This window comes from Bos indicus, chromosome 16 (assembly GCF_029378745.1).
Source record: "Bos indicus isolate NIAB-ARS_2022 breed Sahiwal x Tharparkar chromosome 16, NIAB-ARS_B.indTharparkar_mat_pri_1.0, whole genome shotgun sequence".
NCBI lineage: Eukaryota > Metazoa > Chordata > Mammalia > Artiodactyla > Bovidae > Bos > Bos indicus.
The window spans coordinates 42197046-42223203 of NC_091775.1; the positions used below are offsets into that span (position 1 = coordinate 42197046).

Sequence of the window (26158 nt, forward strand, 5' to 3'; positions counted from 1 at the left end):
ATTCCAGGATGTCTGGCTCTAGGTGAGTGATCACACCATTGTGATCATCTGGGTCGTGAAGATCTTTTTTGTACAGTTCTTCTGTGTATTCTTGCCACTTCTTCTTAATATCTTCTGCTTCTGTTAGGTCCATACCATTTCTGTCCTTTATTGAGCCCATCTTTGTATGAAATGTTCTCTTGGTATCTCTAATTTTCTTCAAGAGATCACTAGTCTTTCCTATTCTATTGTTTTCCTTCTATTTCTATTTCTTTGCACTTTTGCAAAGAAAGTGCATTGAGGAAGGCTTTTGCATTGAGGAAGGCTTTCTTATCTCTCCTTACTATTCTTTGGAACTCTGCATTCAAATGGGTATATCTTTCCTTTTCTCCTTTGCTTTTTGCTTCTCTTCTTTTTCACAGCTATTTGTAAGGCCTCCTCAGAGAGCCGTTTTGATTTTTTGGATTTCTTTTTCTTGGGGATGGTCTTCATCACTGCCTCCTGTACAATGTCAGGAACCTCCATCCATAGTTCATCAGGCACTGTCTATCAGATCTAGTCCCTTAAATCTATTTCTCACTTCCACTGTACAATCATAGGGGATTTGATTTAGGTCATACATGAATGGTCTAGTGGTTTTCCCTACTTTCTTCAATTGAAGTCTGAATTTGACAATCAGGAGTTCATTTCTGAGCCACAGTCAGCTCCCGGTCCTGTTTTTGCTGACTGTATAGAGCTTTTGCATCTTTGGCTGCAAAGAATATAATCAATCTGATTTCAGTGTTGACCATCTGGTGATGTCCATGTGTAAAGTTTTCTCTTGTGTTGTTGGAAGAGGGTGTTGCTATGATCAATTCATTCTCTTGGCAAAACTCTATGAGCCTTTGCCCTGCTTCATTCTGTATTCCAAGGCCAAATTTGCCTATTACTCCACGTGTTTCTTGACTTCCTACTTTTGCATTCCAGTCCCCTATAATGAAAAGGACATCTTTTTGGGGGTTAGTTCTAAAAGGTCTTGTAGGTCTTCATAGAACCTTTCAACTTCAGCTTCTTCAGCATTACTGGTCGGGGCATAGATCTGGATTACCGTGATATTGCATGGTTTGTCTTGGAAGTGAACAGAGATCATTCTGTTGTTTACTCACATCAAAAAACTTAGTGTTGACAGGGAGATAAGTCATTAAAATTAAATGTGACATTCAAATTAAAATGACATTAAAATTCACTGTGCTATTAAATAAGCACTCATCATTCTTCAAAAGCAAGCTGCTTACCTGTCCCCTGGCAAATTCCCTCTGTGCAAATGCAAGCTTGTGGGATGACTTATTATCTAACAGGTAACGGGGGGCAAAGATGACCATACAGGTGTCAATATATCGGCCTCGGCCTTTCTTGACATCAATACCTATGAATAACAAGAACCAGTTCCATGAATTAATCAGAAAGAAAAAAATTATGGTCTAAAAAAAGTAAATAGCTTTCACAATTACTTAGTTTCTCTGAGATAATGATTGTAGCATCCAGAGAGGCTATGAGGTCTCCTAAGAATAGAACGAAAACAGCAACTATCTTCAAAGTATTATTCTTTATTCCCATTTAGACCTTAAAAAGTCTTGGCAACATCAATATCCCCGTAATTCCCAGCTTCTTCGTAAAGTGCATACAATTGTAACAGCAACTAAAACAAACAGGTGTTTAGCCTGGTTTACATTTATGAAGCTGACTACTAACATGGTTTATGTGACGTATTTCTCCTTATATACGGGACACAAAATTTCTTCCTAAAGAACATGCCCCTTTTACAACACAGAGGAGAATCTGTGTATTACTTAACTGCATTCTGCAACTGCCCTAAACTCAACTGACTCTTAGTATTTTCTGTCAGCCCAAGAATCCAGCTCAAATATAATGCTAAATACTACTGAATTTATTCCTTCATAAAATAAATGTTTCCAGCACCTAATAGTTACTGTGGGGAAAAAAGACAAACAAAAAACATACCAAAGAAAGAAAGTCATGGTCAATCAAAAGGAAATCTCAAAACACCAAGATCCAAAGAAAGAAAAATGAAATAACACCATATTATCTCAAAAACTCTGATAATAACTTTTAAAAATCCGAAATTCAATGGACGAGTTCATTCACTCATTCAGACAATGAATAAAGTAACTATATTCAAGGCCTTGGGTTGAACTCTGGTTATACAATGATAATATTTATGGTAAAAAATAATAAAAATAATAATATTTATTGAACTCTTAGTACACATTATACCCTCTACCAAAGGCTCAACATTTAATTCTTGTAACAACCTTGTGAGTTAGATATTTTCATTCCTTCATTTTTGCAGATGAGGAAACTAAGGCAGGAAAAGATAAGTGACTTGTCCTTAAGTGACACAGCCAGTAGGTGGCGCAGCTGGATTAAACCCAGGGAGCCTGCCTTGGAGACATACACAAAGGACCCTACTAAAGACAAGTATCAAGAGACCATAAAAAGAGAAGTGACCTTAGGATATGACAACTAGATGTCCCAACATACTTTCAATTATAAATATTCTGATCTGTTAACTCACTAATTCACTTGTACTAGTGTTTCTTTAATGTAAATCTCAAAAATAGCTGAAAAACTGAGCAAATCACAAAAAATCACTCACTGAAACTCTGTATCTAAGAAATGCTCAGTAATACTGGAACAGTTGGGAAGACCCTCTGGAGAAGGGAATGGCTACCCACTACAGTATTATTGCCTGGAGAACTCCATGGACAGAGGAGTTTGGCAGGCAATGGTGCATGGGGTCACAAAGAGTCAGACACAACTGAGTGACTAACATATTTTCAACACTAAAACTCTGTATCTAAGAAACGTTCAGTAATACTGGGATAGGGAGATATACCCCCATCACTTTTCTATGACATACAGAAAAGCATTAATTGTCAGAAATCAACCTTATCATATAACAGTTCAGTTCAGTTCAGTCACTCAGTTGTGTCCGACTCTTTGTGACCCCATGAATTGCAGCACGCTAGACCTCCCTGTCCATCATCAACTCCTGGAGTTTACCCAAATTCATGTCCATTGAGTCGGTGATGCCATCCAACCATCTCATCCTCTGTCGTCTCCTTCTCCTCCTGCCCTCAATCTTTCCCAGCATCAGGGTCTTTTCAAATGAGTCAGTTGTTTGCATCAGGTGGCCAAAGTATTGGAGTTTCAGCTTCAGCATCAGTCCTTCCAATAAACACCCAGGAGTGATCTCCTTTAGGATGGACTGGTTGGATCTCCTTACAGTCCAAGGGACTCTCAAGAGTCTTCTCCAACACCACAGTTCAAAAGAATCAATTCTTCTGTGCTCAGCTTTCTTTATAGTCCAACTCTCACATCCATACATGACCACTGGAAAAACCATAGCCTTGACTAGACAGACCTTTGTAGGCAAAGTAATATCTCTGTTTTTTAATATGCTATCTAGGTTGGTCATAACTTTCCTTCGAAGGAGTAAGCATCTTTTAATTTCATGGCTGCAGTCACCATCTGCAGTGATTTTGGAGCCCCAAAAAACAAAGCCAGCCAGTTTCCATTGTTTCCCCATCTATTTGCCATGAAGTGATGGGACCGGATGCCTGATCTCAACTAATATACCTATAAGAGGTATATTTGGTATCACAGAAAGAATCTATAGCATCAAGACTCAATTAAAAAAAAGTTTTTTGTTTCCCTTTTATCTCAGATTGCCCTGGCAAACCCTTAACAAATGAACAGCTGATAAGATCAAAATATACAAAATCATCCTTATTGGAGGTACACGTTAAGGTTACCTGGTCAGGCCCTGCCTGGCTTTTCCACTTGTGTCTGGGCTTTCAACTTTCCTGATAGGAAGCTAGTTATTTATCCAATTCTTCAAAAATAGTCATATAAGAGATTTCACAAATTCTCTTAATACATGCCAAGATCTCATATAAAATCTCATCTTAGCTCAAACTCTCTCTTCCTTTCTTTAGTCTAACAATGAAATGTGAAACAGTCTTGTCCCTAAAAACATAAGTGCATGTTCTAATGAATGCACTTAGCATCTAAGTTTGTGTGCACTCACTGCATATTTCCACCGGACAGCTCAGTGTGCCTCTCTGCCAGAATTCTGTGTGCTTCCTTAGCGCCAGCTGCTTGAAAAGGCACAGGCACCACCATGTTTCCTTCAATTTGTCCCAACTATGGCTTCTGGCCAACCTGCAGGGGCTTGCTTTGGAAACTCTATCAAGGACCAGACACTTCAGCAGAAAGCCAAACTTGGCATGAAGTGGACTTTGCCTAAAGGGATGGAGCGAACAAACATGAGAATTGTGATCCTCAGCTGGAGGATCAGATAAAAGTTTCTCTATTCTATTAAAAGTCTTGTCAACTTTAAAGGAGACAGCTTCCATGTCAAGGAAGAATGCATGCAAATTTTTTAAAAAAACAAAAAGCAAACTATACTTGGAAGAGAGTCTTTCACTAATAAACCCTCCAACACTTAAACAAAGCACTGACTCCATGGGAGTCAAGGTAAACAGCTAAGTAATACCATCTCAATTTTTCCTTCTGTAACATGAGTCTCTACATCAGCACTGTCCAGAACAGTAGCCACTAGTCATACATGACCACTCGTATGCACCAAAATTAAAAAAACAAAGAATTCAGTTTCTTTGTCACACACTCACCACATTTCTTAGTAATGTACTCTCCAGTGCTCAGCAGCCATGTGCGGCTAGTGCCTCCACACTGGACAGTACAAGACAGAGCATTTCTATTACCACAGAGGGTTCAATGGTTTCCCAATATTCAAGAGTAAAAAATGCTTTGAGAGCCCAGAAGTTATATAGGAAAGGAAGGATGCACTGCTAACACTTCAAATCTGAGACATAATTAAATCAAGTTTGTCTTAATCTTTTGCGACATCTTTTGAGGCACATAGGCATAGGGACATCTTCCCTTGGTGCTCCCCACCTCTAGAATCTAAGCAAGCTTGTGCGTGTAAAGTGTTAAAGCACCAATCTAGACTAGTTGTGTGTGCTCAGTTGTGACCAACTCTTTGTGACTGCATGGACTATTGCCTGCCAAGCTCCTCTGTCCATGAGATTTCCCAGGGAAGAATACTGGAGTGGGTTACCATTTCCTTCTCCAGGGGATCTTCCCAACCCAGGGATCAAACCTGTGTCTCCTGCATTGCAGAGATTCTTTACCACTGAGTCACCTGGGAAGCCCTCTAAGCTAGCTTAGGGATTTCTAATTATCATAACCACCAAGTGCATTTTATATTTTTTGCCTCAAATGTGGACACCTCAGTCATAATCCTAATTCCAACCCAGACTTCCCCTTTATATCTGGACAAGTCACTTAACCCCTCAGCTTCAATTTCAAAGAGAACAATGCTTCTTACCCTCTTAGGGTTTGCAGGTTTCAATGAACGCGTGGGAAATGGAGGATGAAAAGCATTCTAAGTGTTCCTATTATTTCCATGAAAAATAAGGATTCAAGCCAAACTGATACTTTCCTGACACAGGTGAGTCTGAAACTGAACAGCCTCAGACCTCAAAGGGGCAGTGTTTAGGTAGCTCCTTGGATCCCTAGGAGAATAGGTCTGTGATGATATCAATCTAGCATTCAGAGAATGGATACCTGACCCAATGGCAAATGAGAAAACCAGCACTTGCAGACAGACCAAAATGTAGGGCCAGCTTATCCCTCCAAGCCTGAAGTCGTTGGCCCGTGGTTTAAATTCTCCCCCTCCCCAAAACATAACCCACCAATGTTATAGATCAGCCCTGGGCGGTTTCCTTGCTGGATGACTCTGAGAGCTCGGACGCCACTACCACCATCCAGGGAGAAGCCCTGACACCAGCCTGGCATGCCTTCAGGGTGAATCCCCCTTCCGATTCTCATCGTGCAGCTGTGGGGCAGAAAAGCAAAGACGTATATAGACATTCATCCGCAAGCAAATCTTTTCTACCTGTTCTAATCAGGAAGCCTTGCTGTGGCTGTCGGCCAAAATTAGAACTCTAACACTGACTCTTCCTCATTCTCATATTATTCCCAAACACAGAGAGGCAATTAATCAGTGGTTAAAACTCAATCTGAGAGGTAGTCACAGTTCAACAACGTGTGACATGTATTGACCTCCACAACTAGACATTTTAGGGGAAAACATCGATTCTGGGAGCATAAGGCATGAGGAAAATGCTACAATATCTGAAAAAACAAAGATTCAAAGCAAACTGATACTTTCCTGACTCCGTTGTTTCAAGGGTTCATGAAATACCCTGAACATATGAGAAAAGTACGTACAGAAGATGCAGCTAATGGTACATTCATTCAAGGGCCTGGTGCTATTATAATAGCAAAGCACCATGCAGTTGGCCAGCATCCTGTCATGGATCCTGGAAACATAATTCCCAGATGTGTGTTCCAGCTCGGCCACTAACAAGCTACGTAACTTTGGGCAGATAACTCTCCCTGGGCCTCAGTTTCCTCATCTTCCTCAGTTTCCTCATTCCTTTGCTGTGCTGCCTAATCCACTGAAATGTTGGGAGAATCAAATGAGATCATCTATGTGGAAAGGCTTTGGAAACTGTGAATTTGACGGACAAAACTATGTTTTGAATTTCAAGTCCTGGATCTAAAACTGTCAAAATCCATTCAGGGAAACCGTGAGCCTGGGCCTGCTGACTATGTCAAGCAGCTGTTTTATGTCTCCTACTGGCCAGAACCCTGGTCAGTCCTTTCCTGACTCCAGCCCAACCTCTAGGTAGATAGATGCATCTATATCCACTGGAGTGGCCCTCCTCTAAGTTTGCAGCATCCTTCTATGGATAATGGGGTATGGCATTTTAGCAGTGTCAGATTCACCTACATATTTTTGGATTAAGGCTAAATATCAGAAGACCACTGTAAAAGCAGAATGTCAAATCCAAGAAAAAATAAATAAAGTGAATTAATGCCGTGTCTGACTCTTTGTGACCCACTGGACTTTAGCCCACCAGGCTCCTCCATGGAGTTTCCCAGGCAAGAATACTGGAGTGGGTTGTCATTTCCTTAATGCCCTACCATACATTAAGACAGACATGTCCGCTAATCCTAACAATTGTTGCTTTTTCCTGTGTTTAAACAGGTAATGAGTGCTTTGAGATCTTGAAATGGCACACTTTATTTCAACAGAAAGAGATGGATTTCAGAATCTAATACAAGATGGCCTGAATTGGATTAATGGGGTGCAGGCTCTCTACCAACAGGCCAACCTGTCTTCCCTCTGAAGCCAGCTCCTCTGCTTGCGCTGAGTGCTTCCAGGGGAGAGAAACCGCGCAGAAAAGAGACCATGTGGGTCTCTCACCATCAGCAGTTATGAATAGAACCACTTCAATACATGAAAAATAAAACTGGCTTTCATTATACACCAAAACCAAATGGTTTATTTTCCATATCGAATAACACAGAAATTAGATCCGAAAAAAATCCCATTAAGTCATGGTGCTGTCCCCCTGCCAAGTCAGGATGGTTATCTACAGTCTATTTCTACTTACACGGATATAGTATAGCCTTTGCTAATTTTTCCCTTCTCTGGGAGCTTATTTCCCCTTCCCATAAATAACTGTACTCACAGGTTCGGCTGCTCTTTGTCAGCATAGCAGAATAAGAGAGGGCTCAGGCTCCGGGCCAGCTCGTGTTCTTCAAACTGGCCTGCAGCATCTGTCTTTGCATTGTCCTGTCTGAAGATCAGTGGTAGCCCTTTAGGAAGGAGGGGAAATGTTTATATCAATCCCACCCAGTGTATCCAAGACAGATGCAAATAATAAAAGGAAAAAATATCATCAAGGGGGAAGAAAGTGATGACTGAATTTATTCAGTGGACTCAGTCGTTGTCCAAAAGGCCAGTCTTGACCATGATTAAAGCACTTCTATGGAGTGGGAAAGGTTCAGCAGCTTACACTGTTGAGGTAATCTGTTTGCATTGGCTCCATTTAGTGCATGGAGCAAATAAATCTGAATTCCCATGACCGACTCCAAAGGCCGACTAGAGCAGCCTCTGTACATACCAGTTTTGTTAATCAACCAATACGGAGCTGAAATGAAGATCTTCAAAGATCCTTCTGCTCGGCACACAATCCGGATGGTGAGGTTCAGCTGCCGCCGATTGGTGTCATAGAGTCTCATTCTTACCATATAGTTTTGGGTTCCGGGTGGAATGAGCAATTCTTTGCAGAGTGGAAAATTCTCCAGGGACACCCCTAAAGAAAGATAAAACTACTGTCTTTCTGAGTTTCACTTTATAGTTTGTCAAAATAGCCCATAGCCAAACTAATTTGATTTCTCTTGGAAAAGTCAGTAACTACAGTATTCAACTGGCAGAAACCTTATTAGAATGGCCATCTCCCTTTAGCTGGGGTGAGAATAAATATGGTCTAGAAGTCACACTAGAGAGTCTGAACCGTGTAATAATTAGAAGAATGAAAGTCATCAGTCACAGCTCTGGTTATTCAAGAGTTGACTATACAGGCCCTCAGCTCGGTGTCTGAAACCCAATAAACACCAAGTATAGGGTAAGGGTTAAGGTTTACTGCAGCCTCACTGCCTGGCTTCAAATTCCCAGTCTGTCCTCACAGCTGTGTGACATGGGACAAGCTATTTAACTTCACTGTGTCCATCTGCCAAAAGGGATAACAACAGTATCTACTTCAAGAGCTTCTTATTAAAAGTGATGCTCCCTGTAAACAATGAGAGTGAAGACAAGGAGTGCTCAAAGAGCACACAGTGATGGAGGGTGGGAGGGCATTTCCATTCTATACAGGGGCTCAGTAAACATTTGTTGAAGAAACATTTAAATATCAGAGCAAAGACCTATTTTTTTTTTTAAACAGACAAGTAGGGTTGCAGTATTTTTTCTTTTCGAGATTAAGCTCAAGGATTTACGTATTCAAAAATGTAAGCTTTTCCCTGTGGGACACGCTGCTGAAGTTCAATGAGTTTCAGGTTCCTCATCAGTAAAATGGGGGCCACAGCTGTCTCTCTGCCTGAGACATCCATTGTTGTGAAGATCAAATGAGATGACAGAATGAAATCACTTACAAAACTGTAAAAAAGGTAAATATCTACATCCTTATTATTTCAACATGTCTACAGCAGCCTTAAAGAAACATTCTTTCTGTCCCAAATCTGGAAGGACCCTCTTGCTACAAGAGCTACAGATTATCATAGTGACTCTCTTCACTTCATTCATCCCTACAACTGAAAATGACGATGTATTAACTATTCCAAACCTCAATGTCTTCATCAGTAAAATGGGACTCATAACTACTGCTGTAAGGATTACACGAGAACATGTGTGTCAAAGTATTTGACATACTGTCTGGGGTACCGAGAGTGCTTGGAAAATGTTTTCCCCTTTCCTGAAAGAGGAGAGAGAGAAGATTTTATTCATTCTACAGCTGGTAAAAAGCAAGGTTTGAAAAGACAAAAAGACTTCCTTTAGTCACATATTAAGTGAGCAACACAAGAAAAAAGGCGATGTTGAGTGCTTGCCCTGAGATCTTTTAGTTTTATTCAGTTTTTTTGTTTCAATGATTTTCTATGTTAGAAGTTTTGCTTTTTTAACTGCATAAATCCTCTGAGCTGGCACATTTTTTTCCTTTTGATGTGGATCATTGTTTAAAGTCTTTATTGAATTTGTTATAATATTTTCCTGTTTTATGTTTTGGATTTTTGGTCTGGAAGCACGTGGGATCTTAACTCTTCGACCAGGGATCAAACTCACACCCGCTGCATTGGAACGTGAAGTGTTAACCACTGGACCACCAGGGAAGTCCCTGAGCCAACTCACTGCAGTATTATATGTGCTACGATTTCCCCAAAATGTATGCCAAATAGTCATAAGATATCCACTGACACTTTCACAGAATAATTACAAATAATTATTTGACTAAACCCTTACCCAGTTCAATGTTCTGGGAGGTATCAGCTGTGTGGAGAGCCACCTCCTTGCCAGGTTTCAGTGTCCCATTAATGGGCATTCCTTTAACATAAAAATCAAGTTCACAAGGGAGCAAGTTGCAGATGACCACTGTCGGCAGGAGGTATATGGTATGCCCAGGCTGTCTGAAAATCTGTTTTGCACTGTCAGAAAATATGTTGGAGGGCATGTAATCTGGGTAATTCTCCTTCTTTATGGCCACACAAAACCTGTGATGACAAAATGGTGTAAAAATCATCAGCTTGAATGAAGAACTTGAATTTTTTCTCCTTAGATGAGTCTGAGACAGGATAACATTCAAAGGGTTCAATAATTTGGTAAGATATTTGCAAGTTTCAATCCAAACACATTTACTAAGGCATAATCAAATCACAGTAAAACACATGGATTTTACATGTTCAGTTTGATGAATTCTGACAATTATACACACCCCTATAAGCATCACCCCAAACCAATTACAGAACATTTCTCTCATCCCAGAAAGTCCCCTCATATCCCTTTCCAATCAATAACCTCCACCATCATTCAAGCAACCAATTTCTGATAGTCATCATTATAAATTAGCTGTGTCTGTTCTTGAACAGCATAAATAGAATGATACAGGATGTATTTAGTCTTTGTGTCTGGGTTTCTTTTTTTTTTGCATTAAGTTTTAACAAGATTCAGCCATGTTGTTGTATGTGTCCGTATTTGGTTCATACGCCATTTTTTAAAAAACTCATTCTAGTGATAACCAACTGGGTTGTATCTGCCGATCAATTTAGTGAGAATGGAAATCCTAACAATCCAATTCATGAACCTGATTGTTTTCCACTTAGTTAATAGGTTTTCATTAATTTTGTTGCTGTTTAGTCACTAAATCGTGTCTGACTCTTTTGCGACCCCATGGACTGAGGCCTACCAGGCTCCTCTAGCCATGGGATTTTTTTTCAGGCAAGAATACTGGAGTGGGTTGCCATTTCCTTCTCCAAGGGATCTTGCTGATCCAGGGATCAAACCCACATCTCCTGCACGGGCAGGCAGATTCTTTACTATCCCTCAGCAAAGCTTTGTAATTCTTAGGGTAAAAGACTGGTATATCATTCCCTAGACTGATTCCTAAATAATAAAAATTTTTGGTGCTACTGTAAACGGTGTTCTTAAAATCACATTTTCCATTTGTTCACGGCTAAAGTATAAGCATATAATTGATTTCTATAGGTTGATCTGGAATTCTGAAATCTTGATAAAATTATTAAGTCTCATGCTTTTTAAAGGGCTTCCCTGATGGCTCAGATGGTAAAGAATCTGCCTGTAATGCAAAAGACCTGGGTTAAAGACCTGGGTTCAATCCCTGAATGGGGAAGATCCCATAAAGAAAGAACAGCAACCCACTCCAGTATTCTTGCCTAGAGAATCCGATGGACAGAGGAGCCTGGCGAGCTATATAGTCCATAGGGTCACAAAGAGTCAGACATGACTAAGCAGTTAACACACACATGCTTAAAAAAAAAAAAAAATTATCAATTTTGAATGTTAAACTTATTATATTACTGGGATAAACTTCACTCCCTGGATTCTATTGGGGAGTATCCTGTTAAGAATTTTTGCATCTCTTCATGGTGGAATACTAGTTTTCTTTTTTTCTTTCTTTAATAATAACTATATCACTTTTGGTATCAGGAATATTGGCCTCTTAAAATGAGTCAAAACTATTCCCTCCTCCCCTTCTTTCTGAAAGAGTCTGCAAAGAGCTTATATGATTTCTTCCCTAAATGTCTGTAGAATTCACTAGTGAAGTTTTATGGTCCTAAATGTTCTTTGTGTGAAGCCTCTGTATTACAAATTAAATTTCTTTAATAGATATTGGGTTATTTGAGTTTCCTATTTCTTCTTTGTGTTAGTTTTGGCGATCTGTATCTTTCAAGAAATTTATCCTTCCAGTGTGGAATTTACCTATATAAAATTGTTTATAACAAATCTTTTAATATCTGTAGGGTCTACAGCAGTTCTCCTTTTTCTCTACTCCTTATACGGGCAATTTGTGTTTTCTTGCCTCACAACATGATTGGTCTTATTAGAGGTTTATCAAGCTTGTGAATCTTCAAAAAGCCAATTTTGACACTGTTGATTTTTCCTATTGTTTATTTTCTACTTTGTTGATTTTCACTTTTCTTTTCCTATTTCTCTGTGTTTAGTTTGCTCTTCTGCATTAAGGAAAAAGTTTAGAGCAGTGATTTTACGTCTTCCTGACTTCCTAATGTGAGCATTAAAAGCTACACATTTCCCTTTAGGACTGTCTTTGCTGCATTCCCCCATATTTTAATATGTCTGGTTTTCATTAGTATTTATTTAAAAATATTATTTTCTTTGTGATGTCTTTTGAACCCACAGGTTATTTAGAAATGTACTGCTTAATTTGCAAATATTTGGGGTTTTGTAAGCACCTTATTGTCACTGGCATCTAACTTAATAACTATCATAATAATGAAATACATTGTGAGGGGTTTCAATTCTTTAATATTTGTTAATCTTTGTTTTATGGCACAGGAGATGGTCACCTCTGATGAATGTCCGCAGATACTTGAAATAAAAATGCAATTGGAATTGATGGTTAAAGTGTTTCATAAATGCCAATTGTGACAAGCTGCCTAACAGTGCTGTTCAAAACCATTTATATCTTTATTGTTTTTTGTTTTATAAATCACCAAAAGAGAAGTAGTCTGTTAACAACTGGCAAATCTGGATAAAGGGTATACTGGCATTCTCTATATTCTTCTTGTTCTCCTTTATCTTCACTAAGTAAATGCCTGTCTTTGCTATAAAGGAAACTAAAGCTGACCATCTCTCATTTAAACAAGTTTAAAGTCTAAGTTTGGAAAGATCTCACAATAGCAATCCAGTATTTTTTCTAACATTGAATCTAGTATCATATTACTTGTACTCTTCAGAAGAGGAAATGAGGAGTCTACATGATAATTTTGTCAAAGTCCCCAAGAAAAGTCAGTATTAGGTGCACCTTTACCCACATTCCTTTGAAATGTGTCATTTGAAAAATTCCCATCTCTAGGATTTTGCTCCCCAGTGTAGGGATGAGAACTTGTCATTGTTTTTTCTTCCCTCTCCAGATATCTTCTCTTTTTAAAGTAAATAAATAAATACACACATACACACATATATATATATACATACACTTATTATATATCTATTATCTACATCAGGTCTTAGTTGAGACACTCAGGCTTAGTCGCTCTGAGGCATGTGGGTTCTTAGTTCCTGGACCAGGGATCAAACCTGCATCCCCTGCATTGCAAGGTGGACTCAACCACTGGACCAGCTCAGGGTACAAGGAGGCAGTGTCAGAACTCACTGGACCACAAGGAAGTCCCTTTACATGTCTTCTCTTTAAGCTGATGCAGACAGACCACTTTCTAATCGCATATGTGTGAGTACTGGGTTTGTGGTTGTTTCTCCCATGAATATTAGGTGGTAAGTAACAGCCACTCTCCTGCCCAGGGTTAACTCTTGAATTCTTATGAACTTTAACACTTAAGGAGTAAGAACTTTAGGGTTTTCAATAAGCACAACTGAATCACTAAGAGTCCTCAGAGAAAGCATAAAGGGAAAAAAAATGGCAAAATCTACATGGCATTGCTACACCATGCTTACCTGAAGAACCGGCTTTTCTCCGTGTCCATGGAGTGGCATTCTCGTTTGCTGCTACTAACTTCGGCAGTCTTCACTACATTGGTCCAGTGAATAGGAGCTTTACAGAAAAACACACCCAGTCCTTTGGGCCGGGCCTGCAGTCGCCAAGAAGTAAGGTGTAAAGGCACAGCAAAAGAGTCTCCTGGCATGATGGCGGGAAGGACCACGGGCTCTGCCACAGAAACACATGTTAGCACTCAGGCATGTCTCCCACCCTGAAGTCCAGCTCAGGGTACAAGGAGGCAGTGTCAGAACTCACTGTCTGGAGCTGACGGGCTGTCCAGTCTCAGTTCCATTGGCGTCTCAAGTCTGTTCTTCACAATGAGGGCTGATCGGACCGTGATCACCTTCCGAGCACTGCCTTCCATTGTTACCGCAAAGACAACCCGGACAGGTGGGAGTGAAGAGAACTATGGAAAAGAGAGAAATTATAAAAAAGTGTGGCTTTTAAAAATCACGCAAAGTATAACAACACCGGTCAGAAGGCCTACATAAAGTGTCTTACTATGACTATATATCTTCAGTGAAATGAGTCATTAAGCTCTAAAACCACTCTGCTTTAATAGGAGTGAATATCCTTTAATACCCACTATTATAACAGCCAGTTCTGAAGAGCTGTTTGTACTGGCATGCCTTTCATAGGAAGAATAACGTTTTTTCCTAAATGTGATGCAATTTACTCAATATACCCATACATTGTTTGTTGACATGCCTATAAAAAGCCAACATTTGGATTTCAAAGAACTTTAAAAAAAAAACTTCTTCACGATGATAACTGTCTAAGTTCTGCTCAATAATTACTCTTTTTTTTAACAGGACACCAAGGTTCATAAAACTCAAGATACTAGCTATTCACTCACTCAGTCGTGTCTGACTCTTTGCGACCCCATGGACTACAGCATGCCAGGCCTCCCTGTCCTTCACTAAAACCCGGGATTTGCATCATTGAGTCAATGATGCCATCCAAGATACTAGAGGAAACTGATTTATTTCTGGTCTTATAGGTGCAGCCACTGTTTCCTATTTGTGTTCATGTGTCTATGCACACATTTAACACACACTTTGTGCTGCTACCATGTGCCAAGAATTTACGGCTTTTTGGTTTTTTTTTTAAATATAAAATTTCACATTAGGTAAAACAGAAGGTTTTTAAAACTATTACTCTGAGTACTCAGAATATATTGATACTGCTTTTTTTTAACTGGAGAAACAAATGACACGACATCTAAGCTTTCCATACTGCTAGTTTTTCATTAAAACAAACAGTATGTGAAAACCAACCTAATAAACAACCAAAGGAAAAGATCCATGTTTTAAACCAAAACTTCCAGGTAGTTCCAAAGCAAAGGAAGAGTACAGATAAACATAACTTCATGTTTACTGCAGCACTATTTACAATAGCCAGGACATGGAAGCAACCTAGATGTTAGTTGACAGAGGGATAGATAAAGAAGCTGGACTACATATATATATAATGCAATACTGCTGCTGCTGCTGCTACGTCACTTCAGTCGTGTCCGACTCTGTGCGACCCCATAGACGGCGGCCCACCAGGCTCCCCCGTCCCTGGGATTCTCCAGGCAAGAACACTGGAGTGGGTTGCCATTTCCTTCTCCAATGCATGAAAGGGAAAAGTAAAAGTGAAGTCACTCAGTCATGTCCGATTCTTCGTGACCCCATGGTCTGCAGCCTACCAGGCTCCTCCATCCATGGGATTTTCCAGGCAAGAGTACTGGAATGGGGTGCCATTGCCTTCTCCAATGCAATACTACTCAGCCATTAAAAGGATTGCATTTGAGTCAGTTTTAGTGAGGTGGATGAACCTAGAGTCTGTTATACAGAGTAAGGTAGGTCAGAAAGAGAAAAACAAACAACACATATTATGGAATCTAGAACCTAATATGATGAACCTATTTGCAGGGCAGGAATAGAGACTCAGACATAGAGAACAGACTTAAAGACACAGCGAGGGCAGGAGAGGGTGGGACAAATTGAGAGAGTAGCACTGAAACATGTACATTGCCATGTATAAAATACACAGCTAATGGGAAGGAGCTATGTAACACAGGGAGTTCAACCCGGTGTCTGTGATGACCTAGAGGGGTGGGATGGGATGAGGGTTGGGAAGGAGGTTCAAGAGGGAGGGGACATACATATACCTATGGCTGATTCATGTTGAGACATGGCAGAAACCAACACAATATTGTAAAGCAATTATTCTCCAATTAAAAATAAATAAATTTTTTAAATTAAAAACAAAAAAATTTTTAAGGTGGAGTACAGCCTCCTAGAGTGTTATCAGAAGGACACAATCATCATGAAAGCCTCCGCTGACCCAGCCCAGCAAAGCCCCGGGAGAACGAGGGCCCAGTAACACCTGTCTTAAATCTCAATCTTGTTGTCTCTATGCTTATCTGAAATTTCACATTTTGAAACTTACTATCCTCAAGGAGAAGAAATTATAAGCAAAAACCACAAAACAGCCTTTTAATGTCATCCTGCGGTGATGTTTCAAAAATCAAATAGGGGAGGGAATCTTACTATTTTTCATTCTGAATTACTTTCATGTTGACCTTTGGGGGAAAACCTGTAAAATACATATAGCTGTACAAAGGTTAATTTATATTTAATTTAGAAAAAGAGACCTTGGACCAAAACATTTGCCCTTTTTTTTTCTCCTTCCCTATAATATTCGGTCTCATATACCAAGTTAGGTGAAAACATTTCCTTGCAAGTTCTTTTAAAAGGAAGGAAATCATTAACAGAAAATGAAAAAGATAATTCCAACCACAGAGTCCAGTGGTCATCAGGAGCTATGTGTGCACTCAGTAAACACAGTGACCAGAAAAATCATACTCACATAAACTTGGGGATGGATAATATTTGTCCTGCTGCTCGGGCTGCCGATCTAAGAAAGATCCCCAAAGTCAAAGAATCAGTACAGAGCTAAGGCACAGGCATCGTTAAATTCAACAACAACTTCAGTTGTTTGCAAGGGCGATGTTTATACATACTCTTAGGTAAAGTATGGTCTACTATGAAGAAAAAGCATCTTGGAAGATATGGGAAAAGCAATATTCGTTTTACAATCATTCAATATATACAAAATTCTCCAGGATGCATCAAGACAATAGAAAGGTGTCTCTGGGGGAAATTAGTCCTTTTGTTCCTGGATGTGAACTTGGGCAGAAAAAAAGTCATCTTGAAAGAAAGCTTCTTTTTCTAAGAAACTTGGGGCACGAGACAGACCATGAAAACATCAGTGTCTTCCAAGAACATATTTCATGAAGCAAGAGAGCATGAGGAAAGCTCCCACATCTCCGTCAATCTGTGCTTTCCTAGTCACCACTGGCTACTCAGCAAGGAACATCATTACCCCTCGAAGTGTGACTGTCTGGCAAGAGCACCCATGGCAGTTGTATCAGCTGGGATGGCAGCCCCCACCTGCACATTCTGGCCAGATAAAATGGAGTTGCACAGGTAGGGTAATATGTGTTGATGCCAATATTAGGTCCTGTTTTTCTACTAAAACTAACCACTGGCTGGCTTATCTATATGGTGATTATCAAAGCCTATGACTGACCCAAAATATTCTTCCCAGCACTAGGAAAAATGAAGAACGAGAAAATTTCATTTACAATGGATAGCCAACAAGGACCCACTGTACAGCACAGGGAACTCTGCTCAGTGTTATATGACAGCCTCGATAGGAGGGGAGTTTGGGGAAGAATGGACATGTATGGCTGAGTCATTCTGCTGTCACCTAAAACTATTACAATATTGTCAATCAGGCTATACTCCAATATAAAATAAAAAGTTAAAAAAAGAAAGAAAATTTCACTAGAGCAAGGCTACTACAGGCCTGTCTGACTGCCTGGCTTTGAGGGTGTGTGGCCAAGGCACAACCCTGCCACTGAACACCCTTGCCACAGCCACACACCGTAGAGGATGAGGAATTCTTATCTGGTGCAGCGTATCGGAAAAAGGTCCCGACTTTGTCCACAGACACTGGGCTCACTTGCTCCCAGCCATTCACTCTCACTTGCAGTTGATGGATCCGGAGGTCATGGGTGTGTCTGTCAGGCAGAACACGGAAAAAGACATTAAGCACAATCCTATCAAGGGAGGAGTAGAAGCAAAGCCTGAAATTGGATTTACTGCATAATGACATAAAAACCCAGCTGGCCAAACTTTTTGGTGATTACCTAATGCAAGGGAAATCAAGAGGATATTTTTAACTGTGTCTTATGCTTAAAACAAAACTGCAAGATGTACAGAGCTTGAGTAAGAGTGGCAGCTGCCCTTCCTCTGTACACACCAGGTGAACTAGCTAGGGTCTGTCTTCCACCCACCCCTACACCTCAACCTTCGTGAAATGATAACATCAGCTAAAATTGGGACAGTGGGGTAGTGAAAATGCTGCGCTAGCAATGTAATCACATAACCACACTCTTGGAAATGCCTAAAACGACATTTTCTCCTTGGTTCTTTTGTGGAATCTCCAGCTTCTCTCAGAACCACACTCAGTCACTGGGCTCCAGTCCTAGAAGCTTACAGACAGGGTAATGAGACACAGAGCCCGCAGGGTTTTAGGGCTAAAGTGCTCTGCTGAAACTGCAGTAGAAGGCAGTGGGCAGAACAGGAGGAACGGGAGGAAATTGCACATTTAATTCTATTTTAGATTCTGCCTAATTCAAGCCAGAAGCCTGAAATGAGGAATTGGACTTGAGGCTGACAGGAAGGGAAGAGGGGAGGGAGGCAGGGAGTGGGGGACAGGATGCCAAAGGGGGAAACGCCAGAGAAGGCATTTTTCAATGAATTCAAGCAGAAAGGTGGGACTTAAAATGAGTTACAAAACATGGAAACGGAAATGACAAAAAAGCCAAACCGCTCCTACAACAGAGGCAGTGCTTATTAAGAAATACAGCGAATGGTTCTATAATTAGCTTCTCCAGGAACTCTGTGGAACAGAAAAATGCTCACCACTCTTCCCTGGAAATTCTAACATGGTTTCCAGGTACATGTGCCCAGTGCAGTGATTTTTTTTATAAACTGTTTTTTTCCTAAAAATCACTGGAGGCACCCAAGTTCAGAACTCTTGCCACTAGGGAATAATGTGCACAGGCACAGAGCTATATGGAAGGAAGAAGTGTTTGAGCATACAAAGAATCAACGCACCAAGAACACACGTGACCACAGAAGGCTGAAGCCAACCTCTTAAGTTTTAGATGATGAGGCTCAAACGCTAAAATCTTAACTATTCAGTATCCACCAGACAGCCCTTCTACTTAAAAATGTTGGCAAGTAAAAGAACATTTTATTACACATTTTACACCCTCTCAGTTACCAGGCACAATGTTCTTTTGCATTTATTCCCGGCCTTCAGCTGGTGGTTTTGAGTGCATCAGTAAGTGGTCTCCTTAAGTGAGTTATTCTTAGAATGAGAGTATCTTATGCAGCTTTCCTGGGGGTCCACTGGTTAAGAATCCTTCCAATGCAGGGGACATGCGTCTGACCCCCGGTCTTGGAACTAAGATCCCTCATGCTGTGGAGCAACTAAACCCATAAGCCTCAACTACTGAGCCCACACACTCAAGAGCCTGAGCCTCGCAACTAGAGAGTCCGTGCACCATAATGGAAGATCGGAAGATCCCACATGACACAGTGAGGATCCCTCGTGCCACAGCTAAGGTTTGACACAGCCAAATAAATAAATATTAAGAAAAAAAAGAATGAAAGCATCTTATCAGCTTTGCTTCCTGAAACCATCTGCTTGCTGAAAGGGCACATGTGTAGCTTAAAACTCACTGTGCTTTGATAATGTTTTTCATAAGACCATGTCACCACTCCATCATGAAAACCAGCTAGGATGCAATGAACTGGAGAGCTATGATCTGTCTATGCTTCAACCAAAGTAGTTACATGGAACATACCAGTTACCACCTCACCTGTCAAATATAGGGATAACTGATGGAAAGAAACGTATTCCCAAATAGTCTTTGTATTTTTTTTAAAAAGGAAACACTGGTTTTCTAAATGCCTTTTAAAAATAAAACAGTAAAGTCATTAACAAAGGAAAGTGAAGAGGCAAAACACTAGAGACGATTATTTATATATATATATATATTCCCCCCCCCTTTTTTGAGGCAAAAAGAAAACCACATTTTACCTGTGTCTTAGCTTTCCTCTTGCTTCAAATTCAAAGGGAATCTCTTCACCCGTCAGGACTTCTCGCCACTCGCTAACGTTGTGAGCATCATCAAGAAGCGTTCCGTTCCCTTCCGGAACCACCCCTGGACTCCCGCTGTGAGACAGTGCAGCCCTGGAACCAAAGCAGACAGTATCAGCTGGTCCCTCTTTCTCTCCACCCCTCTCTCACCCAGAACTCAGGGCTGGAAACAGGAACCCTCTCAGGAGGCAATTCGCAGCAATAAGGCCATATAACCTGGCTGCAAAAGAGGACCTTAAAGGTCAGTAACTCAAGTTAACTTCATGATCAATCACAACATTTGAAACTTTACAAATAGCTAGAAAGCAATCACTGCAGAAGCACCTGCTGCCAGCAGTAGAGTCTGATACCCAAGGAGTTATGTAAGCTAGTTGTGACTTTTAACTGTAGTATTAGAAAACCTGAATGAATTTCTTGGCCAACCCAATATTTAAGTGACTTTTTTTTTTAAGTGACTAAAAAAACTGACTTTAAAAAAAAAAGTTTCTTCTAGAGCACTACCATACTTGGTGGAGGCAAGAGAAATACATTCTCAAATCAACTGATTCTGGTCCTCATTTCATATACTTCACTACTAAATTGGGAAGATCAGTCTGCATTTGGAGAGTTGAGCCAAGGTCTAAATCGGCAGAAAGTTGTTAGAGAGCCTTCTCACTTGGCTTAGGTGAACTCATTTGTTCTCCCAACTCCACCCAGTTCCACCTGGTCTCAAGTGTGCTGCAGGTTTGGAAGATAATTCGGGGTGGAGGTGAGGGATATGAGAAGTATTTTCAAGCAGTTTTGGAAGAAAAATGGGCAAACCATTTGATTTCATAATAGCATACAGCTTTTCTTAAAGAGGGAAGTAGAATGAAGACCGAGGAGAAAGGATGGAGTGACTTTTCTTTCACATCCTTAAACTACTCAACTTTTACTTTAAAAACAATGGATGCCCAGGCATCAAGATCACAGTTTGGATATTTCAGACTCAAAATCTACTTCTCCGACTACAGACTATACGTAGAACCAGAACCTCCATCATTAGCCTCAGCAAGACATCATGTTATTGATTCAAATGCAATGGATCCCAAGAGCCTCACAGAGGGCCCGGCTTGCTCTGCTGGGTTGGTACACAGGAGCCTGTGGTGAGAGAGATGGCACCAGGTGACAGATCCCGTGTTCCTTACCTGGTGGGCGTGGTGGTCAGGGTGGCAAACCACAGAGTGCAGCCTGTATGATTCCTCAGAGCAAAAGGGACAAACGGCTGCCGGCGCTTGGGGGCTTTCATCTCTGCTGTGAGCAAACAGAAGGCTGTCAGCGCACGCCCTGACCTGTGTGGCAGAGACCCTCCCGGAACCTGGAGGCAATGCCCACCATGGCCTCTTGTGCAAAGAGGCTGATAGTGGACAGAAAAAAGAACAAAGCACCACAACTGTGCTGACAGGCCAAGCAGGGCATCTCCATGTACTCTGCCGCCTACTGTGAGATGACTCCGTCCCCCACAACTGACTGTGATGGTTGACAACTCTCGCCTCACAATTCTCCCGTGATTCTTATGGGCCTTAACTCTCGCCTCACAATTCTCCCGTGATTCTACCACGGCTGGCATCAAGACAGACAGACATGAACCTCTACTGCTTCCAAGAAAGCCATTCTAAATGGATAACCTGAACTGCAGCAAGACAGAACACGTGTTACTTGTATCACTTTGTCCAAAACACTTGTACTTTCAGGAAGCTCTCTTTTGCATAACAATTACCCTTGAGTCATACTAAGCACATTTATAAAAAAAATGAAAACATCCTTTCCTGTTCTCTTACATATGCAGTTGTGGGTTTTCCTCCCTGGAAATTCAAAAAGATACTATCCCAAAGCTATTTAAATGAAGTTTTTAGCTCATTTTTCTTGCACAGATATCCTCACCATCTGTATAAGGCAGGTTCTATGGAGATGCCAAGAGGAACACAAAATATGGTTTCCTTCACAAAGCAGCTTCTAATCGGGGAAACTGGAGAGAAACACTGATCCATATGAAACGGATCCATATGATCCAGTTCTAGGGGGAGCTGGACCTGACGATGAACACTGGAAACAGACTGAGGAAGGCTCTCTGGTGCCCCTGCAGCCTGCTGCGCACTCCTGGGAGCAGAGAGGCCCTGGCTCCTACCAGGGCCTGTGCTTCCTCTACTGGCCACACAAAGAGAGAACGAGGTGGGAGCAGGAACTACAAAGGCAGCACCAGCCCAGGGCTGGGAGCCTCCAGGCTGACGTGCTCAACAACACACACCCGGCTGACAAAAACGGGCGAGGCCCAGTCTTACTCTGTGTCTGGCTTTAAAGCACAAAGACAGCCCTCGGAAGACCAGGATCCAAGTGGTCTGCAGCTGGGGAGAAAATGACAGCTGGAGGTGCCTGCAGTTGCTGGCTGAGAAGACTACAGCAAAATTCAATTCATCTTCTAGGACCGTGTGTTTCCTGCCAGCAAAATCAAGAAGGCCAACCCCATCAAAGCCTGCTTCTCCCACCTCTCAGGTACGGCACAGGGGCAGTATGGTTAAGTCAGTGTCACATCTTCTAAAAAGTAACCACTGTTTCCTTTTCCCTTTGTAGCTTCTTAAGTTTTCAGAAGTTAGTGCTCTACACACGCCACAACAAGCCATTTCAGGTTAAGACAAGTTCTGTTTTGGTAAGAACAATGGCTCAGGGGAGTCTAAGTAAGTAAGTAGGCTCCAGCGTGTTCCCACAACTTAGTGGTTAGCTTTTTAGAGACACCCCAAATGCATCTAAATATAATCTCCACCTAGAATATGCTCATTTCTCATCCCAATGGCCTCATTTAGTTCCCAAGGCTTGATTTAAAAAAAAAAAATCAGTGTTCAACAAGTTGAAAATTAAGGAGTAGCTGTGAGGCTGCTGACAAGAGCAGAGGGGGAGTAAAAAATTTAAGAGCTGTCAGCAGGGTAAACAGTACTCACTGTGGCACCTTGAAAGGAGCCTCCCTCTCCTTGAGCCAGAAAGCAGCTTTACTGAAGGAGATAAAGGGCCCAGGAGGAAAAGCAGCCAGATGTGCTTTCATATCCCACTGTGAGCCAGACGCTAAGTTTCCATTTGCAAATTAGATTTAAAAAGAACAGGTGGCAAGTAGCTTTGATCACACTGTAACATGGAATAAAGTGCTAGGAACCCATATAAAGGTATTCATGAGTATATGGCTGTGAAATTAAATAGCCTAGGTAGGCACACTGCTAAGGTCCCCAAGCTGATTGTGCGGATTGCACATACCCACAGGGACTTCAACAGCCTGCCTCACTGAAGATAAAAATACGTGGAGGGGCTCACAAGTCTAAACTCACAGGGGAAGGAGCGGACATCTTCCACACTAGAGTCCAGCTCAGCTATGTACCTGCTTTGGGCATAGCGCCAGAGGACAAAAGCCCCAAGCTCACCAAAGAGAACAGGATTCCCTGGTGGCCTCAGAAACCTCCTTTGGTGACCAGACCTAATTGGTTCATAGGCTAAAAGAACCCCAAGCTCCTCACATCCACATTTAGCTTAAATAGCTCCAGCTGAGGAAATGTCTGCCCTGTGGACCCGATCCCCAGGGAAATGTGACCATTATACACAGTGCGGGTTCTTATGCTCTGTAAGGAGCTCAGCCTATCAGAAAGGTCCTGGCTTGTAAATCATGCGAAATAAAGTCCCAGGCCTCTCATGTGAATGGAGGCAAATTACTTATTCTCTCTGAGCTCTTGTCCCCATGGACTACACAGGAATAATGCTCTGCTTAGCCCAAAAGATGAAATAACAGATAAAGAAAAACTAAGAAGTATAAATTCATGAAACAATGAAGAATCAAGCCTGGGCTTTGGGAGCCCTCCTCACGAACATCAATCCTAGCAAAACCTTTCAGAAAAAAAACATAGTACTGCCCTCATTTATTAATATCCCTGTTCTGAACTCCTAGTAGAGGAAGCTCAGAAGGTATATTTTTACAAAATACACTATGACCCAGGATCTGGTGGTGGTAGCCAAGGACAAACATAAATCGTTCACATTAAACTGCACTCCTTCACACAAAAGAAGAACTGAACATTTTGGGATTCTAATTCCTTGAAGTTTATGATGTCTTCCTCTCATATTCACTTACCAGTCAAATTCTCAAGAACCCTTAAAGGATCAGAGATAGAAACAAAAAACATTCTTTTTTCTACCTCCTAAGAACCTCAATTCATTTCTAAGGAAATTAAGATTTGTGTCTAAGCAATCATTTACTGGAAATTTTTTTCTGAGCTCCATTCCTGATCATCATAGCTCCTACTCCACACCGCCCTTTGCATTACCATGAGAATAAACATTCACAGAGTAGTCTATAAACAAAGACTTGCTGCAGGGCTTGATGGAGGACGGTTTTCTTGGTTTTCAGTATAGACATCACCTCTAACTGACACTGGATGCTTCTGCGTCATACACTGTGGAGTTGATTTCATTTCCACTAAAGGTTAAAAAGCAGATGCAAGAGACAGAATAAGAATCAGCACGTCACTTCCTTCTAATACAAGACAGCACTTTGTCCATTAGTTGGAAATGATCTTTCCTGTTATTAAAACAAAGTACTCATAACTGGGTATACCCCCATTTGGCTCCCGTGTTCACAGAAAATAAGATGTACAAGGCAGTTCTTAAAACAGGAAAATAAAGCAAGCCCTCGCTTGGCTGTACTGTACCTCTAGCATAGATCTGGTGCTCTAGGTTAGTCAGACTGGCTGTACTCCTAGTTCTAAGGTAGACAAGGGGGAGGCCTGGTAGACAGGAGAGACAAAGTTAGAGGGTGAGAATCAATATAGCATAAAAGAAGATTCGTCTCTGAAACATTAGCGCAAACAGTGTACATTACAAGCACAGCAAGCATCATGCACTTATTGGCTCATTCCTTTGGTGATCACTAGGCGCTCATGAGGTACTTGATGAGGTGAGCCAGACAGCTTTAATGCTGGCTTTTACTGTGGAGCCTGTGTCAACAGAGCATGCTCCTTTTTTTCTCTGTTGGGAAAAGAAAATGTACTCACATTTACTGGAACAGAATGACCAGCCTTTTGAGGATTTTTAATTTAAAGCATGCTTGTTCTCACATGGCATAGAAAAGTTACCAAGAACAAGCAGTACAGATTTTAGTGGGAGCTGCTCCGCTCCAATTGGAAATGGCGGTAGCAGTAGAATGCTAGCCCCCAACGGGTCTCAAAAATTCAAGGGGAATAATCAGCCTGTGTTCCAAGCCTACAGTCTCAGCTGAGGAGTTACCTCATGGTCTTATTTACATTACATGTTAACCATGGACATTTCCAGAACATTTTTTTTTATATTTCCATAAAGGGTCCCTGATTACAAAACTAATGAATTAAGATGCCATGCCATCCAGGTTTACCTACGGAATCTCAGCCCTTACTGAACAAAGCCAATGATAATATCAAAAAAGAGGCCGTTATTTTCTTTCCCAGCCAAAGAAACAGTTAAGAAATCAGCGGCTCCCTTAGGCTGAACTTCATACTAAGAACCTCTAGTTCAAGGGCTTATTTTGAAGCTGGCCTGAATAAAATGCACAAATCTGGGGGGGATCATTACTAAATATTCCTGAGTAAGAGCTGAAGGTTTGTGATTGGTTCAACAAGATCCAAACCGACTGACCTTGGAAACAAATGCCCAAAAATTACTTTAGCAGGCCTAGTAGAAGAATGCAATCCCACTTGCTATTCTATCATCCAAGAAGTCTAAATAAGAAGAGAGTGTGGAAATTTAGGTATGTTCACTCATGCCTAATTAAAAAGATATATTAAAACTTTATAAGCCTAAGTAACCACAAAAATCCGTAAGTAAATAAAAATCTAGCTTTAATTTAGCACAGGCATTTACCATACATACAGTAGCTTATTAACTATAAAGAAAGAGGAGATGTTAAAATAAAAGGGGGAGAGGTGGCAGAGGGACAAAAGAAAGTCCTTCACAAAATCGTAAAGATTCAGCCTTCTTAGTGTTTGCACTGAGTCTGGATTTAAAATCCCTCTGCATGAATAATGTTTTTAGAAACACACTCTTTAGGACGCATTACATATTACAAAGATTATTTAGAGCCTTCTGGGTAGACGAAGGCTCCGTTACATTCTCTCAACACACAAATGGGGAAGGTCAGAGGAGGAGCTAGAATTGAAACTGATGATATCTGAGAAGCCCTGGCTTCCAAGCAATGGCCTTGAGACTCAGAAGCAACAGCCTGGGAACACACAGAGCAAACAGAG

General features: G+C 41.1%; 1 protein-coding gene across 8 annotated transcripts in view; it reads right to left on the reverse strand.

The window, feature by feature from the left end:
• Window positions 1-26158, reverse strand: part of VPS13D (vacuolar protein sorting 13 homolog D) — a 273597-nt gene that overhangs the window by 150495 nt on the left and 96944 nt on the right. For 5 of the 8 annotated variants that reach the window (XM_070768189.1, XM_070768190.1, XM_070768195.1 and 2 more), the window contains 12 exons: window positions 24593-24667; window positions 21056-21161; window positions 19830-19982; window positions 17601-17736; window positions 16521-16568; window positions 13920-14070; window positions 13622-13832; window positions 9935-10182; window positions 8043-8234; window positions 7608-7734; window positions 5760-5902; window positions 1254-1384 (listed from right to left, as the gene is read on the reverse strand). In XM_070768189.1, the coding sequence (XP_070624290.1) occupies window positions 1254-1384; window positions 5760-5902; window positions 7608-7734; window positions 8043-8234; window positions 9935-10182; window positions 13622-13832; window positions 13920-14070; window positions 16521-16568; window positions 17601-17736; window positions 19830-19982; window positions 21056-21161; window positions 24593-24667 (1721 nt within the window). The remainder of the gene's footprint in view (window positions 1-1253; window positions 1385-5759; window positions 5903-7607; window positions 7735-8042; window positions 8235-9934; window positions 10183-13621; window positions 13833-13919; window positions 14071-16520; window positions 16569-17600; window positions 17737-19829; window positions 19983-21055; window positions 21162-24592; window positions 24668-26158) is intronic. The other 3 variants (XM_070768191.1, XM_070768193.1, XM_070768192.1) reach the window with 3 other exon arrangements.